This window comes from Drosophila rhopaloa, unplaced genomic scaffold (assembly GCF_018152115.1).
Source record: "Drosophila rhopaloa isolate 14029-0021.01 unplaced genomic scaffold, ASM1815211v1 contig_3, whole genome shotgun sequence".
NCBI classification, from domain to species: domain Eukaryota; kingdom Metazoa; phylum Arthropoda; class Insecta; order Diptera; family Drosophilidae; genus Drosophila; species Drosophila rhopaloa.
This window is the reverse complement of record NW_025335123.1, coordinates 13,252,096-13,272,012: the sequence shown is the minus strand read 5'-3', so window position 1 is coordinate 13,272,012 and position 19,917 is coordinate 13,252,096. Positions and strand designations below refer to the sequence as shown.

The following is a 19,917-nucleotide window of genomic DNA, read 5'->3' as shown; positions in this document are numbered from 1 at the left end:
AGCGAATCAGGCATCATATAAAAATGATATATGCGTAAAACATACATATTGTGGGAATATGAGCCAGGCGTATTATCATGTTCAATTCGCCAAATTCTTGCAACTTACTTCGACTACATTTAACAATTCGATAAATGAAAATCATAGATTTCATTTGAAATATTGTATTAAATCAATCAATCGTATTAATCAAATACATATGTTCATTATTTCATTTTTTTTTATTGTAGTTCTAAAGCACATTTCTTCCTATATAGTAAAATAATTTAATCAGAGTTTCGTTTTGGGAGAATGCGGATTTTTCACAACTTAATTGGTACAATGTATAGATAGCAAAATCAATGCGTTAGAAACATTGAATAATTGGCAATTGTCAATAGAAATGAAAAAGTAAGTGAAAATTGCTGCAACTTCTAAATTTATCAAGATGAAGAAGCTTTAGATCTACTTATAACATCTAATCTAATGATCCGATCCATATTGGCTTTGATTTATTACATTTATAATTTCTTTTTCTAAGTCCATTTAACCTACAAATTTTTGGTTTATCTTCGAGCGGAAGAACATTTTGAAAAAAAAAAACAAAAGATAATGAAAAAACACATTTTGTGATATAGCCTAGCAAGAACAACAACAAGAAGAGCATGAAATCCTGGAAATCGGAAATACGAAAATGGAAAAATGGAAAGCAAAGAAACTAAGAAAACTTTAGCACGTCCAGCACTTCGGACATCCAGAAAACGATCTCATTTTGAATAAAATGAGGTTTTGAGGATTGGAGAAAAAAAAAACGAAAACCAAAAGAAAAAGAAAAATGAAAAAATAAAATTTATAAAGAAATCATACAATAGGCCAATACCAACGTTTTAGCAATCTAAGTCTAAGAAGGGAACTAATCGAAATTTTCTTTACAACAAAAAACTAAACTAAATAATAACTAACGTTTGTAAACCTTGTGCGTGTGTGTGTAAAACAGTAGTGCTATCTAAATATAATACAGATATCGCATAATGCATCAACCTTATATAAGTACGAGTACATACATATTAAAAAAAACCCAAGAACAAAAACAAAAAAAGAAGCAAAGGGAAGAATATAAACTATATTTGTGTGTTTGATGTCAGTCAACTAAATGTTAAAGTCAACTAACGATCACGTAATTGTATTGCATAGCCTATAACATTTTTTGAACGAAGCAAAAACAAGTCGATTCGATTTAGCATGAGTATCAACTTTATACTACATATACACTTAACGACTAAAGATAGACACACATGTGGTATGTGGTACAACTAAGCGGAGAAGTGGACGAAAACGAATTCCAAATCGGAAGCGGAAGCTTTTCAGCGATTAATTGATTGATTGATTAATTGATTGGAAACTTTGATGACGGGCAAAACAATTAAAAATACTATACAAAATCGAAAAAACCATATAAACGTTTTTCTTGTTGTTTTTTTTTAACGGGTGGACTGGGTTGAGGAAGAAATCTTGGCTTTAAGTAAAGGATTCTAGCCAAACAATAATCTTCTTGCCATTTGAAAACATACCTGGAAATAAGTATTGCCTACTTTTGAGATGCTCCTTATACCTCGCAAAGGTTTTGGGATTTTAAATTGCTTTCTGGGTCCATTATTTTGGCATTACCTATCTTTTTTATTGTCAAGGTACATAAGCACATCCTCAAATAAATATACATACGTCCAATGACAAATATGGCACATACAACACGTACACCAGAATGATTAATCTTACATTTTTGAATATATTTATATAATTTGATAGTGAAAAATTGGTTTTTTGACAATTTGTGTTTACTTTACTCTTTATACTACTTGCAGGTTGTTTACTTTTTTGGTACCTTCCGAATTAGGTTTTTGTCTAATAAATTCTTGTTGGGGCAATTTTATTTTTTTTTTTGGTTCAATTTCAAAATAATCCATTTACGCCAACGCTTGTTTTAGGCACTGCTTTGCTTTACGCGTTTACCAACACAGAAACCAAGCCCACCAGCTGTTTACATCGCTTTATCTCCCTCGCACGCTTTTCGCTGCTGTGAGTTTCTTTTTTTTTTATTACAAAAAAATTGTTTAAATAAGTTTGCAGATATATGTGCATAATGGCGGTGTAATAGAATCGCCATTGTAAACAAAACAATAAAGGGGCGGGAAGTGCAACATAAACATTTGCCGATTCCATTTTGCAACATGAGAATGACCAATCAGCGAGGCAACAACAACAACATGGCGCACCTGCAACAAAAAACTTCATGTTGACGTCAACAAAGTGAAATTCGATCAAAGAATCGAACCGATAAAGCACGCGCCCAAAGAGGAGCTCGATAAACGGATAGCCGGTTGAAGAGGACGCGTCGTGGAGGAGGATCATCACCAGCAGCCCGACCACAGGATCAAGATGTACTCCGAATGGGCCTCGCTGTCCGCCCAAATTACGGCCAACAGCTGCGGCGCCCAGTGCTTCAGTGTCCTGAACAAGTTTCCCGCCTCCGCAGGACGCGAAGTGGTCGTCTCCGTGGTCAAGCAGCTGGGCAACAACCTGGGCATCACCCAGAACGCGGAGCCCAGTCATCTGGTCAAGGACGAGGAGGTGGGTAAAGGTGGCTAGAGGGAAGAGGATCATAGGTACCATCAACCAACAGGTGTATGAAACTACATATAAATATTCCTTGTAAAAACCTAAATATCCTAAATCTTATATGTATTTTAATCTGTAAGATTCAATCTGTAAGCTTTAAAAAATATACTTAGGTTATTTATTTATTTAGAATAGAAGAGAGGATCAAAATGGGTTAAAAATGTCAGTCATTAATTGTTATTCAGCGAAAGAATAGAGTTACATTGTTATTTGAATGATTTCATTTGTAATTTGATAATAAATCATGATTGATTGACTGTAAATGCGCACAAAAAGCTTCGATTAGCTTCATATAATAGTGCATATAATTACTTATGCAAGGCCAATTAATATTTCCTCAATATGGAACGGAATTTATATTGTTTGTTTGTTTAATCTAAAGGAAGCTATTTATAGACAACTCAGGTGGTTTTCTGAGAAAAATTAAATAAATGTTAACTTGTATAAGTTTTTGTTGAGAAAAAAATTAAAATTAGGAGTTCAATTTAGAATTTCAATTTAGAAACTGCACCTCAGGATCATCAGTAATGTCAAGAAATATAATACTTGATTCATTATATTCTAGGTAAAATGGTGCATGGACGTAATCTGCTTTGGTCTTTCGCTGCCGCTGCAGGAACACGAGACAATCAAGGACTGCGTGAATGTGTACTGTGAATGGCTGACGGCGCTGCATCCGCAACCCAGGATCAGTGTCCCGAAGCCGATCTGCGAGGATGCCAACCTCTATGCCCGCCAAATCATCAACCACTTCCACAACCTGTTTGTGCCGCGTCAGGGCGAAAGTAAGTTCCGAAAACTGGCCACTTGACCTTATTACCTTTATATGCTGCCCCTTGCCCCGTATTAATCCCCCTCTAAATTTCAAGTCTTGCCATTTCTATACCAAACCACGCTTGGTAGGTTGCTCGAATTGTTTATGAAAGACACTTAAGGAAAATAATGCCTAAGCTCAACAAATATTGCTGGATTTATCATTAATTACCCGAAATTGTTAGAAATTTGTAAAGATCTTAGGCAATATTTTTCCCAAAAGTGCATTTAACGCTTGAAACATTGAAAATCCAATACTAATTGTTATTCCTAATGACTTTCAGGTGCAGACACCATTAAGCGGCAGGCAGTGCTCTGCCATCGGGTGCTGCGAACTCTTCAACAAACAGCCCAGATATCGCAGCTGATGGACCGACAGACTTGGGACACCCTGCTTCTTTTCCTGTTGGCTATCAATGAGATTTTGCTGGCTCCGCCCACAGTCAAGGACGACGTAGGCGATCAGCTATGCGAACGGGTACTCTCCGTGCTCTTCGAGGTCTGGCTTTTGGCCTGCGTGCGAAGCTTCCCCTCACCGTCGATGTGGAAGACTCTCCAAGAATCCTGCGCCATGTGGCGACACCGAGTGGCTCTCGTGGATCAGTGGAATCGAGTGAATCTGGCCCTAACCGCTCGCCTCTTGGAGTTCAGCTATGGACCCGCTTTTCCCCAACTCAAAAACGGTGGGTTTGGATATATATTAAATACACTAAAGATCAAAGATAAGATATACAATCGATTCATTGTAAATCAAGCCTTCTTGTGGCAGCAAAATATTTTAAAGTATTTTAAAACGTTTAAGAATATATAACGTATATTTTTAAAAATATTTTATTTTGGAACACGATACTTTAAAATAACTGCTAAACAAGAGCGAAATATGTATAAGTTAATAACCAACCACATTTCCCATATTATTATAATGTATATAATAACACATCTTTCCAATATTTCAAAGCCGACGAAGATGGCCAGCTAATACCCATTGGCATGTCCAACGACTGTGTGGCGCAGACGTGGTACCGCTTTCTGCGTATGATTGGCAATCCCACGGCCCTCTGCTCACCACATATCATCAGCAAATCATCACACTTCGTGCAGTGGGCATTGACCCACGAAAAGGGCGCCGAGACGCATCAGCATCCGTGTCTGCAGCAGCTGCCGCAGATCTTCCTTAATGCCATGAAGGGCATCTCCAGTCAAGTGGACGCGTTTCTAGGTAGGATCCTTGCAGAAATTTGTGTGTTATTATTTTGCAAAACCTGGTACTCCTAGTATGTTTTCTGGCTTAGAACATATAGCTTAGTCTGTCGGTTAGATTTTTCAGGCATATTTTCCTTAAAGAGATTATATTGTCTCCTAATTTGTTACTTTAAACATTTATTTCATTAGTGTTCACATTGTTATAACCATTTAGAACTTAAAACATGCCGAGTACCGGGGGTTTGTTATAGTCGGTAAATTCCGACTTGGCCGCTCTTACACTTTTAGCATTAGTTTTGTGGTAGGCTAGCTCAGTACTTCTCTCTTTTCTCTCTGTTCGTTTGTTTATCTCTGGCTTTGCTAACCCCGAAAATTGTATCTAAACTGAAAATGCTTAAATGCGTAACTGAAAACCGCCTGCAAAAACCATGCAACGAAAACTAGGCGTTTATCAGCCGCCGCCGCAGCAATCGGAGGGCGTGGTGACGAACCTGCTGGAGATCCGGCATTCGCTCAACGAGGCCACCTCCACGACCCTGCAGCAGTTCATCCACTCGAGCAGCGCCACAAACATAGCGAATCACCACCAGCAGAATCAGGCCAGCCATCACCACCATCATCTGCACTACCCGCATTTGCATTTACATGGCGCCGGTAGCTTTCTGCGCGACAATTTCATGAGCAACTCGGCCAGTTCCGCCCTGAACGCCATTATGGGTCACCATGGCGGCCATCACCACCATCAGCAGCAGCAGCAGCATCATCATCAGCAGCAGCAGCAGCTACAGATCAGTGCCTCGCCCACCAGTAATCTTTCGGCCTCTGGTGGCTCCGCCGTGGGCAGCACCAGTGCCGGAGGCAGTCACTCCGCCGGAGTCGTTGGCAGCATCTCCTTTGCCACCACCGAATCGTCCGGAATGGGACAGCCCGCCTCTGCCACGCCCACACCGCCACTGCAGCGACGTCTGGCCAAGAGCTTCAGCGTGGCCCCGACCATCACACAGCAGAAGGGTGCGACTCTCCACGGAGAATCTCTATTTGGAAACCACCGAATGTTGTACTTTTTGTTGTCACACCAAACAATCTTGTAAACTTTATTCTGGCAGAGGGTTTTTGGGGTATTTGAAGTTTAGGAGTTAACAAAAATTACATATTCCTTTATATTCATCTTGAATGTTTTCATTGTAATTTAACTAGTAACCAAAACAAGTAAAAGCCTTTATAATTGTCCGTTAGAAGATACTTGTTTAGGATTTTAAAGATTTGGTTGTATAAAAATTTGTATGTCAAATTATTTGTTTAAAATTTACAGATGAACAAGAAGATTTACCAAATAATGTATTTAGAGCGAGATTTTCCTATACTTTTTTGGGGATAGTTGTGAATATCAAGGAATTAGAAGACTAATAGAGCTTAATGTTTTTATAATTTGTGTTATTTTAAGTATTCAACACTCACAGTTCTTAAGAAGACTTACCCATAGGAAACCCGTCTGCCAGGGCATCTGAACTTCGGTGCACCGAAGCCAACCTTTGGTTTTATTTCTGTTTTTGTTGCCATGGCGTGCTTCTGAATTGACTTGACTTGGTTTGTTTTTTGCCTGCCTAGATGTTGTTTGCCTTGATCCATCGCCACATTTCTCCCAGCCAAGTTCGCACTCACAAGTTTTGCATTTTAGCTTTGTCTTTTGTATTATTTTCTTTGGCATTTCTATTTTTTTTTTTCTTTTTTTATTGTATAATTTGTTCCGTAGCATGAGTGGAATAATCTCGGTGTAATTGCCCGGCGCGGATGAGTCGAGTAACTGTTGCCACTTTCCACCGGTCGGATTATGCATTGTAATTTATCTCCGAACGCCCACAATTATACACATAGCATGCTCCCTTTGTATCTGTATCTCGCGCTCCGCATATCTGTATCTAATTTCTCTAACAATTTCTCACACCTGCTCTGCTCTGCTGTGCTGTGCTGTGCTGTGCTGTGCTCCACTCACCCAACGCCTTCACCATCGCAGGCTTGAGCAAGACCTCGCTTATTGGCCTCACCGGCGGCGGTGCACGCAATGCGATCGGCAGCAGCAGCACCACCACCAACACCACTTCCAGCACCACCGCCGCCGGCAGCACCGGCGGTATCTCCTCCTCGTCGCCCGCCATTGGTGGCTCTGGCGGCGGAGCGGGATTGCCCGGCGGCACGGGAATCCCCGGCAGCACGGGCTTGGGCGCGGGCAGCGGATCCGGTCCTGCTCCGGCGCCCACCACTCCCACGTCCACGTCGGGTCCGCCGTCGGCGAGCAGCAGCATCAACTGTAAGTGCACTGGGGAAAAGCCGGTGTCTGATCTTGATTCATAGCTAACTATTTTTCTTTGAATATTTCATATTATTTTCTTGGAAAATATTTATAAACTGGTTTAAAATTAGCTTTGAATTATTAATATTATTTTCTTGGAAAACAAGTTATATGGGTGCAATTTAAAAGTTTTAAAGTAATTTAAATAGATTTGATGATTTAAACTAATTTTTCTTATATTAATTGACTATTTTTCTAATGAGTTGCTAAAAAGTTTTAATAAATGTATTTTCTGAATATTTGTTATAAAAATATATTTTCAGTAGTTTTAAAACTTATATTTCGGAGCTTAAGTAATAGCTAATATTTGAATTTTACAAATACAAAGCCAGAAGTCTTATTTTTAATGAGCTTTATTATGAATTATCTAAAAATCATATGAGCCAAGATCAAACCGGCGGTTTTAAGTTCAAAATCACACGAGAAAACCCATCTTCGGATGGTTTATATATTAGCTAATTGGATCTATTGTTTTGTGTGTGCTGTGTGAACCGTTTGTGAGCTTCTCCCGCGCCGCCTAACAATCTAACAGATGTTTTAACCGCCCCCCATTACCGTCATTGCCTCTCTGTCTGACATGGTTTGCCCTCTCTCTCCCTCTCGCTGTTCCGGCGATCGCAGCTCTGCCGCTGACTTCGATGGGAGCGGGCGTTGAGTTGGCCGTGGCCAGGCCCAAGTGCAACAGCATTCTCCACGTATTCCACGAGTGGCTCTTCGAGGCGGCGCACATCGGAGGCGACACTTGGCGCCAGAACCGCAAGAGTAAGTTCCGGTATCCGTTATCCGGTTTTAAAAATAATTATGTTTTATATATACAATATTTAAAATAGATCATTTATTTACTAATTCAAAATTTTAAGGCCACATAATGTGGTTTCAAAGAGGTGTTTCATTTTAAGAGTTTATAAGTTTGAGGTACTTTTAATATTTTTTTTTGAAAGAGTCAATTATTTTGTTTTTTAAAGTTGTTTATATTATCCACTAAGCACCTTATATCGAAAGGTTTAGTCACTATTACTTTAAAATACATGGAAACCTGTTAGACTTAATGTTATATATTAAATATAATTTTAGAAAAAAAAAAACATTTCTAATATTTCAACATGTAAACTTATTTTAAAAAAATATCGATCGTTTTAAAAATATGCTAAAAAAGCATACACAATTTTTTACTTACTTAATTTTACAATGATTAAAATCATTTTTTAAGCAATTAAAAAAATATGTATATTATATATTCGATTTTATAGGTTTATAAAAGATTTAATTTAATTGTCTTTTTCTTTTTTTTGCCACCCACAACCAGAGCAAGCATGCGAGGCCAGTAAGCGGCCGTCGTCGATGATCATGGAGCACCGCAAGGGATCCATTTCGCTGTCGCAGCCCAATTCCCTGAACGATCCGCAGTCGCTGCCGCCGACGTTGACCATCGACAAGTACGAATCGGGAAGGGCCGAGGCCATTGGGACGCTGTGCAAGATCTTCTGTGCCAAGAAGACGGGCGAGGAGATTCTGCCCGTGTATCTGGCACGCTTCTACATGGCCCTGCAGCAGTGCCTGAAGATCACGGAGTCGCGGGAGTGCGACGAGACACTGGCCAGCATCCTGCTGCACTCGAGCGACCTCTTCCGCTTGGACCTGGACGGCATCAATGTGCTGCTGCCGGGCTTCATTGCCGCCCTGGAGATTGTCCTCCCAGATAAGGACCTTAAGCTGAAGACCCAGTCGATGGTCTTTAATCGCACCGAGCTGCGGCGCTCGGCCATCAACATACTGCTGTCCATCATGGTGCTACCACTGCACTACCAAACGCTGCCCATTAGGGATCTCACCAGCGAAACAAGCGAGAAGTGAGTTTGCACTTTAAATCAGGAAAATAGAGTATACTAATTTGCCTTTAATCTTACAGAATGTTCACCTTTATCCAACTAAAGTCGCGGCTGATGAACATCCTGATGAACGCGCTGCAGGTGGAAACGGATGCCCAGAACACGCACATGCTACTGGGCGGCCTGCTGCTCTGCGTCCAGGATGCCGTCACTTTCGAGGAGACGGAACTGGGCGGCGGTAATGCCAATCTTTCGCACAACTCCAGTGGCGTCCAGCACCACGAGCCCAATCTGCTGAGTTCCGGTGAGTTTTTTTTGCGACTCCCAAGGTCTTTGCCTTGACCTCATTCAATAACATTTTGATTTGTCTTTGAAATTTGTTTTATTTAATTGCTCTTGTTTTTATTCGCATTTCCTTTTGGGCCTTTTTTGTGTTTTGTGTGCTGATGATGATCAGCGTGCTCGGAGCGTTCCGCTTCGCTGGTCAGCGCCGGCACGGCCAGCTTGGGCGGCCAGACGACGGCCACAATGGGAGCGGGATCGGGCTCCATGCGCGACACCGCCTCCGCCCACGATTATCCCAGCCTGACCATTTCCGATGACATGTCATTCGAGTTTGGCCAGGAGCTGGAGGGCGTGACCACCTATGGTAAACTCTATTTTCTTCATTTTGTTTTTTATTTTGATTTTTAAGGGGAGTTCTTTAAATATTAAGTATTTAAAGATGTAAATGAATGAAAATGTAAATGAATTTTTGTAGGTTTACTTGGTTAACCATTTAATCATTTATTTGTATATTTGTTCAAACTTTAAAACTTTCTGAAGTTTATAAACACTTTGGTACATTTATTTTTGAATTTTTAAATAGATCAGTTTTGTGGCTTTGCCATTTAAAACTTATTATTATAATATGATATCTTTAACAACTCTTAACATAACTATTAATGTTAGGCAATTTCTGATTTAATAACTATTTAATAACTTAACAATTTTTGCAGATAATGCCCATGCCTTATTTGTACGCGCCACTTATTTGGTGTGTCATCGTCTGATTTCGTCGTGGAAGACGGATCTGAATGTTTCGCTGGCCGCCTTGGAGTTGCTGTCGGGTTTGGCCAGACTGCATATCCGGGAAACAGGTAGAGTGTGCTTATCCGAAACTTGCATGTGATGTTGGTGTATATATGCTCCTGCAAAGGTTTTCTTTAGAGTTTATGAAGGGAGTTTATAAAGAGCTTATCCATATATCGATTAAAGTGTTACAAAGTAACACATTATTTCTGCCATTAACACACCGTTTCGAAAGGTTTTATCAATCCAAAAGGAAATATTCTAGTTTATAGGATCACCCCGATTTAATAATTACTAATAATCGGACTTATTTCATTATTACAGTTGATAGTTTCCAAGTGAGAATCAGTTAATGATAGGGCTATTGTTATAGTTTTTATAAAATGCATGTTTTTAAAGGAGTCGAAGATTCCAAAATCCTTTGCAAGGGCATTTAAGGCTTCGGTTTCACCGAGGCTGCACTTCCTTTCCTGATTTTAATGTCGTTTGTTTGTTTTCTGCCCAACTCTGTTTGTTTATTTTCGAACTGTAACCATGTGCGTATTCTTTAAATGTTAACCCTCGGTGTACAAACCCCCCCCCTATCAACCTTAACCCATGTTAACTGTTTGCTTAACTGTGCAGCCAGGAAATTTACTAATGGTAATTGATTGAAGGAGCCAACTAACCTAACTAACGCCACTTTCTTCTGTCTTTCTTTCTTTCTTTTTTTTGATGCGTTTCTTTTTCTAACCGCCATCGAACCCGCACCACCACCACTGCACCACATCCCGAAAAAAAAACACTAAAATAATAATATGACCCACATTCATCCACATCGCCATCCATCAACTCACGATGATTGCAATTTGTTTATAAATATAATATATATATATGTATATTTAATTTGCATCTCCCAACCGATAACGAATGTATATATATAACCAACCAACCACCAACACCACCACCACCACTCATCCAAACCGCCCACGTAGACACCTTAGTGAAAATATACGAAGCTAGTCAGAATCTAACGATAATCTCCTCAGACGCTCTAGAGTGCAAGCGGGCCGTGAAGTGGATCTGTGACTATATCTGCTACCAGTGCTCCCGTCCACCGCCGGCCCATAGCAAGGATCTGCACAGCACCATTGTGGCGGCCTTCCAGTGCACAGCCGCCTGGCTGATGCAGCATCCGTATTTGCTGCAGGACAAGGATTGCCTGCAAACGGTCCTCGAGGTGGTGGAGCTGGGCATATCGGGCACCAAGAGCCAGAGCAAGGGCACCGACATACCCAAGTTCAAGGACGAAAAGGAGCTGAAGCCGGCCTCGATGAGAGTGCGAGATGCGGCAGAGAATCTGCTGACCATTATACTGGAGCAAGTGGGCTATTTCCCCAGCGAGTGCGGTCCGGAGTCCATATCATCGCTGCTCGATGAGCTTGCGCTGATGAAGCACTGCAATTCCATGGTTCCGGCGGCGGCGGCCAGCAGCGAACAGGCGATTGCCAAGTTCAAGTACTTTGTCACCGAAAACTCCACCATACTGGCACTCCTCGAGGAGCCGCTGGGCAATGACCAGGATCCCCAGCCAACGGTGACATGTAAGGCTCATGTACTTGCACAATCCAACTACTTTTGCTAACAAGTGATCCCCCTTTTTAGTACTCATTCGCGGCCCGTTCGGTCGACATGCCTGGACAATGCAGCTGCGCCATCTGCCGCGCAGTAAATCTGGGATTAAATACCATGCCGTTAATCCTGGCAGACCCATACCCATGAACGATGTCACACAGCGGCCGGAGTGCGAGCAAAAGAACTTCCCAGACGGTGTGGACAAGGTGCAGCCCTGTGTGGCGGACTACTCGATACCCACTATCGAGCAAATGCGCGAGCAATACGGCACGGCGAGCATTCAGGAGCTGGAGTCGATGCTGGAGAAGCAGAGCATCTATGAGAAGCTGGCCTGGGCGGAGGCGGACACCAGTGCGGACAGTTTGTCGTATGCGCAGGAATGCGTGCCGCCGGCGGTGTGCCACGAGTTCCATGCGGCGCGTCTCTTCCTCTCGCACTTCGGTTTCCTCGGATTCGAGACGCGCAATCCGCACAATCCGGCCGAGGCGCTGGGCAATCCGCCACAGCGGCCGCTCATCGTGTTGGACACCAAGTCCACGGCCTTCGCCGCCGATCTGGATCGACTGGACAAGCTGAGTGCAAGGACTCACGATACCGTCTATGTGTTCTACGTGAAGGTAGCTCAGCCGAAGATTAAGAAATTCAAAAATGTGTATTTAATTTTATATTTCTTACAGTCTGGTCAGACGAGTGCCCAGCAAATCATCGCGAATATGGCAGAGGAGCAGTCCGCTGGCCATGATCCGCACTTTGCCAGCATGTTGCAGACGTTGGGCTGGCCTGTTCAGGTCTCGGAGCACTCCGGCTGGACGGGCTTTGCCCACAACTCGTGGTCACTCAAGGGAACGCCCGAGGAACAGCAGAAGTCCACAGGCAATGAACTCAACTACAATGGCTCGCAGAGGGTGCTCTACTGGGCGGATGTGTCCTCGGAAATCGCCTTCGTGGTGCCCACAACGTGGAATCTGCGGCACAATAGCGACACCAGCGATGGCGGAAGTATCTCGAGCACGGATCAGATTGGCTCCAGCAATGTATGGGCACGCGGCGAGGTCGATGGCGTGACTGGTTTGGCGAAGTCCAAGTCAAGGAATCTCAGTCTAGAGCTGGACACGAATCGCAGGGATGCAAAGGAGCCAGTGCCGCCGACGCGGCGAAAGGGAAATGTGACGAAGCCCACCCTGCTGGCCCAGGCGCCGGCCAAGATCTTTCTGGTGTGGCTGGAGAGCTACGAGGACTACCTGAACTTTCCGCTGGAGGATGTGCTGGCCTATACGCGCACCGGCGAGGAGCTGCACACGCTGCAACTGCCCCGTGCCTCCGACTGCCACGTGATCTTCGTGCACTCGCTGCTGTCCGGACTGCTGAGGGTCAAGCTGCAGGGTCCGCCGGGTAGGATGAGCTTCGCCACGCCCCTCGTCGATGGCATGGTGCTCAGCCGACGTGTCGTCGGCAATCTGGTGCGACAGACGGCACTGAACATATCACGCCGCCGGCGTCTGGACAATGATAAGTGAGTGGACTCCTCTCTCTCTACATACCAAATACCCATCTAATCCAAACTCTTTATTGTTTAGCTACCAACCGCCGCATGTGCGACGACGGCTAAAGGTGCAGGACATTGTCCAGAAGTACAAAATGGATCTAAGCGAGGCCGAGCTGCTGGCCCATCTGTTCCAACGTGCAATTTAGCCGGCTTTAGGAAGTATTATTAACCCGCTTGGCAAAGCGTCCATGTCCTTGTCTGTATTAACGTGTGCTTAACTAAAACCCCACAAAACTGATTAGTATTGGGTGTCCACTGAGTGTTACCCGAAAGTTAATCGTATTCTAATTCTTATTTTTTTGCTAATAAATCGAATTATACTTTGTAAAAGTATTTGTAATATTATAACTGCCCTGAGTTTTTGGCCTGGTTATTGGGCAATTTGTTCAAGCTGTGAAGCGGTAACAAAGGGTGTCCGATGTGTATAAATATTCACATAATTGGCAGCCACATCCGAAATCAATTTAGCTCACAGCGAGGTGGCCACAAACATCAGAGATGATCGCGAGACGCGGAAGTGAAAGTGAAAGTCGTGAGCGATCTTTTGTTGCGGATTTTTAGTTGATCATATTAAAAATAATATATATTAAACACACTTCTAAATAATAACCATAACTTTCCGTACAGTCATCCGATTTCAAAATGGCATACTTCTAAATGATCGTGGTTTAATTCTCTAAAAAACTGTGTTTTCAGTTTGATTTGTATTTTTGGGTCGATTTTTCGTCATTTCTATGATGTAACCCCTTTCCAAATTTTCGAAAATTGGCTTTGCAGAAAAGTGACCTAAATCCTGCACTTCTAAGCCCATAACTTTTTGTACAGACATCCGATTTCAAAATGGCATACTTTTAAATGATCGTGGTTTAATTCTCTAAAAAACTGTGTTTTCAGTTTGATTTGTATTTTTGGGTCGATTTTTCGTCATTTCTATGATGTAACCCCTTTCCAAATTTTCGAAAATTGGCTTTGCAGAAAAGTGACCTAAATCCTGCACTTCTAAGCCCATAACTTTTTGTACAGACATCCGATTTCAAAATGGCATACTTTTAAATGATCGTGGTTTAATTCTCTAAAAAACTGTGTTTTCAGTTTGATTTGTATTTTTGGGTCGATTTTTCGTCATTTCTATGATGTAACCCCTTTCCAAATTTTCGAAAATTGGCTTTGCAGAAAAGTGACCTAAATCCTGCACTTCTAAGCCCATAACTTTTTGTACAGACATCCGATTTCAAAATGGCATACTTTTAAATGATCGTGGTTTAATTATCTAAAAAACTGTGTTTTCAGTTTGAATTGTATTTTTGGGTCGATTTTTCGTCATTTTTATAATGATATGTTAAAAACCAAATGATTTTAAAGAAATATATTATCAAACAATGTGATTAACAAAAATTATTTTGAAGCTTTTGTAAATGTTAAAGTAACTATTATTGTTTATTTAAATGTTAAAGTCATTTATGGGCTTGCAAAATGACCCAAATTTCTAGATTATTCTTAAATTATAATATTATGGTATGATTTAGTTTAAAAATTGAGGTATACCAATCAAAGGTGATTTCTTCGTGAAAGTTCGTGGGTTCAAAGGCCCTCAAAGATCTCACGTTTCCATCTCCATTGGTCCGCAGCATCTTGGTAATTTCACCTTTGACTTGGGGGTCTGGGAGTCTTGGGGTCTTGGGGTCTGGGAGTCGGAACTGGAATTGGGTCCGGTGATCGGAGTTCGGCTATTTGGACACACGCGGGCCCGGCATTTCGCAACGCCTCCGAGGGGCAATCAATTCAAAACTAAACTGTGGCCGAACGAGGGCCATCTCGTCATCATCAATGAAAGTCGTGATGTAATCGCATAACGTGTTACAAATTTCTGTCGGGTTTTGCATATGTTCGGGCCCCATTTATTTATTAACAAATAATATAAGTTAATGATGAAGTGGCTGATTGCCTGCTCTTCGCTTTTCTTGTGATTTTCTCAGCCTTGAAAATGAAATTGGGTAAGCATAATGATGGAATTGTTGATGCTGTGGGGGCTATTTTAATTCATTTGTTTGTTAGTTATTTATTTAATTACGAATCTTATTTAATTTATTTTCTTAACCCCCTTTTGCCTACACATAACTATGGATGAGGTAACTGCTTGGAAAGTAATTAAATGGTTTCAAAATTAAAGAAATTGATTGTTTTGATAATTTCTTATTTAAAATTAATTATGGGAAAACAAAAACTTAATTGTTATTTAAGTGTCGTTGCGTTGTTTATTTCTTAACAATAATTTATGAAATGCAATTAGATTTGTGTTCCTGTAACATCAATATAGATTTGTACCATTTGATTACCTTATTTGCACTATTTAAGTAAAACACTTTATGTTATTTCAAATTGTTTATTAACAAATAATTTAAGTTAATAATGATGGATGTTTTGATTATCTTTATGTTTGATAATGACTGTGAAGGATTAGCCTAGGAAAAAAAATACATAACGATAGAATAGAAGATAGCGAAAAAAAACAATTCATTTGGTCTAACTAACTAGGCGGGTCAGCGGATGCACTGCATCTACCAGGCGGAGGGTGGGCCACCGGAACTCCATCCACCGGAAGGGGCTCCACCGCCGGAACTCCAGCCACCGGAAGAAGCTCCTCCTCCGGAACTCCATCCACCGGAAGAAGCTCCACCTCCGGAGCTCCAACCACCGGAAGAGGCACCGCCGGAACTCCAGCCACCGGAAGAGGAGCCCCCTCCCGAGCCCCAGCCTCCCTTGGAGCCACCAGCGCCCTGGTTCTGCTGCTCCTGGACACGCATCACCTTCAGTGTGCCCCGCTGCACCACATGACCGCTCTTGAAGAAGTCTCCCTGCGCCTGGTCCGCCTTCATGATGATGGCCTTGCCCTTGGAGCCGAACGTGTTGATCAGCTGGCCATTGATGGCAGCCACATCGGAGGAGCCACCACCGAAGCCAATGCCGCCACCGCCGCCGCCCAGGGAATCCTCCTGCAGCACCAACTGGATGATCTGCGGCAGAATGGCATTGAACTGCTGGGCATCGAAGGAGGAGGCGCCACCGTAGCCATGTCCCGAGGCATATGACTGTCCGTAGGAGTGCGAGTGACCCTGGGAGTGACCGTAGGAGTAGCCACTGGAACCGCCCGATGCATGATAGGCAATGGGAGCGGCTGGCGGAGCAGGAGCAGGAATCGAAATGGGAATGGCGACGGGAGCTGGAGCTGGAGCTGGAGCCGGAGCCGGGGCCTGTTCAATTATCTTGTAGATCTGGGCCTGCTGGCCGCCATAGGAGCCGTGATCTTGGCCATAGGACTGACCGCTGGCATAGCCATGACCATGACTGTAGCTTTGGACGCCCGAGGACACAATGCCGCCAGCTGATCCTCCGGCGTTGCTGTAGCCCTGACCCTCCTGCAGAATGACCTTGATGATCTGCGAGGAGCCACCGTGTCCATGTCCTCCTCCTCCTCCTCCTCCCTGGGAATAACCATGCCCCTGGGCATAGCCATGACCTCCTCCGCCTCCCTGGGCATAGCCATGACCACCTCCACCGCCGCCGCCTCCTCCTCCTCCTCCCGAAGTGGGCGTGGCTATCACGTTATAGGTGGTCTTGCTGCCTCCGCCTCCTCCTCCTCCACCGCCACCCAAAAAGGACAGGAAGGTGGCATTGCAGGCACAAATGGTGGCCAACAGGCAGATGAAGACCTGGTGATAAGTTAATCCGTTTAGCACATATCCAGCGGTTAATCCACATCCGGTGTTCCAACTACTCACCTTCATTTCAGAATTAGCACTGTTTTAACTCAAAAAAAAAGAAGAAGTGGAATCGAAGACGACACCTGTGCCTCGAACTGTTCCCGACTAGCGAATGATGCCACTCTCCGTTCGATCCAACATTTTTATACAAGAGTTCCGCCGGAGATCCACCACAAACCGTTAGATGCGGCGATGGCCCGTGACGTCAGCGGCGGAGAGCCGTCGATGCGGAGTCACCACCTGCCCAAAGCTGCCCATGCTGCTCTTGTAACTCACCTGAGATCTCAATGGGACGGTACAGGGTGCCCACTTATTGGAAAAAATGTGCATCACAAGAAACATAGCTTAATTTGGTAAAGTTATTGGCCAAGAAAAGGACGATTGGGGTCACCTTTCTGCAAAGCTTACAAATTTATCCGATCATAACTTGTATAAGTGTAGGCAGATTAAGAAATGTATACCCTGGCATAAGAAAATGTTTTTTATACTTCCACTCTTCGAAATGTTTTGGCCATAAGATTAGATTAGTCAACATAGAAGTGCAGTTTTGAGTCAAGGCCATTTTTGATATTAATTATTGATATTAATTATTAAATATAAATACAAAACCTTTTTTATATTAATTATTGATATTAATTATTAAATATAAATACAAAACCTTTTTTATATTAATTATTGATATTAATTATTAATTATAAATACAAATGATTTTGGTTACCATAAGAAAGAAAATAACCCACTACCTCTAAAAAAAACACCCTGTTGGCCGCAATCGTCTTCATCTATTTCTTCAACTGCCCAAATCATATGCAACAAAAACAAATTGCCGGCGGACAAGCAACCGAAAACCAAAACAAAAACAAAAACAATACAAGTAACATAATAACAATAACAAATTCAAGCGGATAACACTGTTTAACCAGTTAAAGCTTAAACAGATGCGATCCGCTCCCAAGATGAGGTGCGTCGTAGGTCAAGTCACCGCAACAAACTGACCGGCTTTTTGCATATGATTATCGATTTGAACGGTTCGGTGCTTACACCTAAATAAATAAATGCATGGAGCATTTCGAAAATATTATAATTTGTGAAAATCTATACTTGTTTGTATTTAAGGAAACTACTTTTAATCTGATATAAATTGCTTATGAGAATTAAATATCAGATCATTTTAATGAATTAATCTTATTAAGAATGTTTATTTTGAGTTTTTTAATACGAAATTAGACAATTCTCTCTTTTAATATTTAGCTTATGGAATATTATAACTTCCCCATTTCAGATTCATTTTATTAGAATCATTAATAGTCAATTACTTCTAAATGGAGAAAGCCCATGTTTTTTTACTGTTTTGAATATTGTGAATATGTATCTGTTTTCTTAATCGTTCTTGTGGTTGTAATACCAATTATTATTATCTTCAAAAAGAAAACATGCAAGCAATAAAATTGAAAGTGTGCCTTTTTCTCCCAGTGCAGCTGCTTGTATTGCAACAGAAATGTTGGGCTGGGAAGGGCCAATGTTGGTGGATCGTGGATTGGCATCTCGGAATCCCAGGCAGCCGGATTATTATATCATGCAACATCGTTTTCAAATTTGTTAATTTTGTGTGCATTTTTGTATAAATTATTTAATGCGCACTGTTGCGCATGCGCAGCCCACTTGCCATCTCTTTCTGTCTCTTGCTCTCTCTCAATTCGCTGATGACCCGTTACCAGCACGTTTTTCGGTTTTAGTTTCAGTTTCGCTTAAATAGCTAAAAGTGAAAAAAAAAACATCGAAATTACAGTCGAACTTCTGTAGTTCATGTCAAAATCAATTGGCCATAGACTAAGCTTAATGAATGGTTACAAATATTTCGGGCATTAAAAGAGCAAGATTGCGATCATAATAAAAGTTAATTAATGTGCTTGCACACCATTTGTTTAAACATTTTTTAATGGCCCAAATGTTAATAGCCCATAACCCAAATCTCTTAAGATCTCTTAAATCTCTTTACAGACATATAAATTCAATTGTTTAAGGATTTTAATGATTTTTATTTAAAGAGTGTATTGAAGACTGATAATATGAGCATTTTTAAATGGCAATGGAAAATAGAACATCTTCTGTCGGAAGGAATTTATGGGACTTCCTGATTTAAAATAAAATGTTACATTTTTAGACACTTTGAAAAGTGATTTTAAGTCCATAATGATTTCTGTGGCAGTGTATACTTCTAAATAATTGCTTTGTAGAAATTCCTTCTTCTTGTCATTTTTCTGATACAAATATAAAAAAATGTATTATACATATATTTTCTGGTAGTTAAGTTAGGGAAGTTGTACTGTGCATTTTGAGGCGATTGGAATTTTATCACCTTGCTGTTGTTTTTTTTACAGTGGGCCCACAAGTGTTGTTTGGCTGCCGGGTGTCAAAGCATCTTGTATTGGAGACTGCCCCAAGTTCCCAGAGTCCGGAGCTCCATGAATGGTAATCGGAATTATCATAATGCGCCCGAGTTGACGTGGTGTGTGCAAATAGTGGCCAACTGATCAATGGGCAGCGCCGCGTGGACCGAAATCGACTTATGCAACCCAAAAATGTGGTTTACGATATGTCATATCTATTTAAATGTGTCGATTGAAATGTGTTTTGCCCAAAAATTCCCTAGGCGATAGCTTTTCACATGACAACACGGTGAGGAGAAACTATATATTTACTATATTCAATATTGAGCCCTTTTAAATCAGCGTATGTTACTTCTTTTGGTTAAAAAACATAAAAATTACACGTTTTTTTATTCCAGAAAATTTTTAAGTTTATTATATATCAATAATATAACAAAAGGTTTATTTTAAAGGCATCTGAAGGTCAATACTTCAGGTCATACTTTCATCAGAGATATTGAAAGGTTAATAAAACGTTCACCTGACTGACAACTGTTGAAGCATTCATACTTAGCCCATTAGCTTTTTGGTGGCGATCTACTAAAGATTCGAAAATTAGATTTCCATCCTCTAAAAGTTGATTCCACAATGTATGCTTTTTCTCGAATCCCCCAACAAAAAACGAAAGATTCCAAAATCTTTTCGT

The 19,917-nt window shown here is 41.6% G+C and overlaps 2 protein-coding genes across 15 annotated transcripts; one reads left to right on the top strand and one right to left on the bottom strand.

Annotated features, from left to right (window-relative positions):
- Positions 1-1,993: 1,993 nt before the first annotated feature.
- LOC108049859 (ral GTPase-activating protein subunit beta) lies at positions 1,994-13,429 on the top strand. Of its 14 annotated transcripts, XM_017131214.2 has the most exons (17): positions 1,994-2,607; positions 3,221-3,440; positions 3,525-3,554; positions 3,753-4,151; positions 4,427-4,687; positions 5,116-5,682; positions 6,686-6,979; positions 7,643-7,783; positions 8,328-8,871; positions 8,931-9,154; positions 9,308-9,499; positions 9,849-9,989; positions 10,546-10,563; positions 10,950-11,504; positions 11,566-12,152; positions 12,213-13,048; positions 13,113-13,429. In XM_017131214.2, the coding sequence occupies exons 1-17, from the start codon at positions 2,416-2,418 to the stop codon at positions 13,225-13,227; spliced, it is 5,316 nt and encodes a 1,771-aa protein (XP_016986703.1). In that variant the 5' UTR covers positions 1,994-2,415; the 3' UTR covers positions 13,228-13,429. The 14 variants fall into 14 exon arrangements, with proteins under 14 accessions (XP_016986703.1, XP_016986701.1, XP_016986705.1 ...); XM_017131212.2 differs by lacking the exon at positions 10,546-10,563 and having other exon boundaries at positions 10,896-11,504; XM_017131222.2 differs by lacking the exon at positions 3,525-3,554 and having other exon boundaries at positions 1,995-2,607.
- A 2,021-nt stretch (positions 13,430-15,450) lies between these two features.
- Positions 15,451-16,948, bottom strand: LOC108049827 (glycine-rich cell wall structural protein 1.0). Its single transcript, XM_017131156.1, has 2 exons — positions 16,861-16,948; positions 15,451-16,791 (listed from the first exon to the last, which is right to left on the bottom strand). Exons 1-2 carry the CDS (start codon positions 16,864-16,866, stop codon positions 15,640-15,642), a joined length of 1,158 nt encoding a protein of 385 aa, XP_016986645.1. The 5' UTR covers positions 16,867-16,948; the 3' UTR covers positions 15,451-15,639.
- Positions 16,949-19,917: the final 2,969 nt, after the last annotated feature.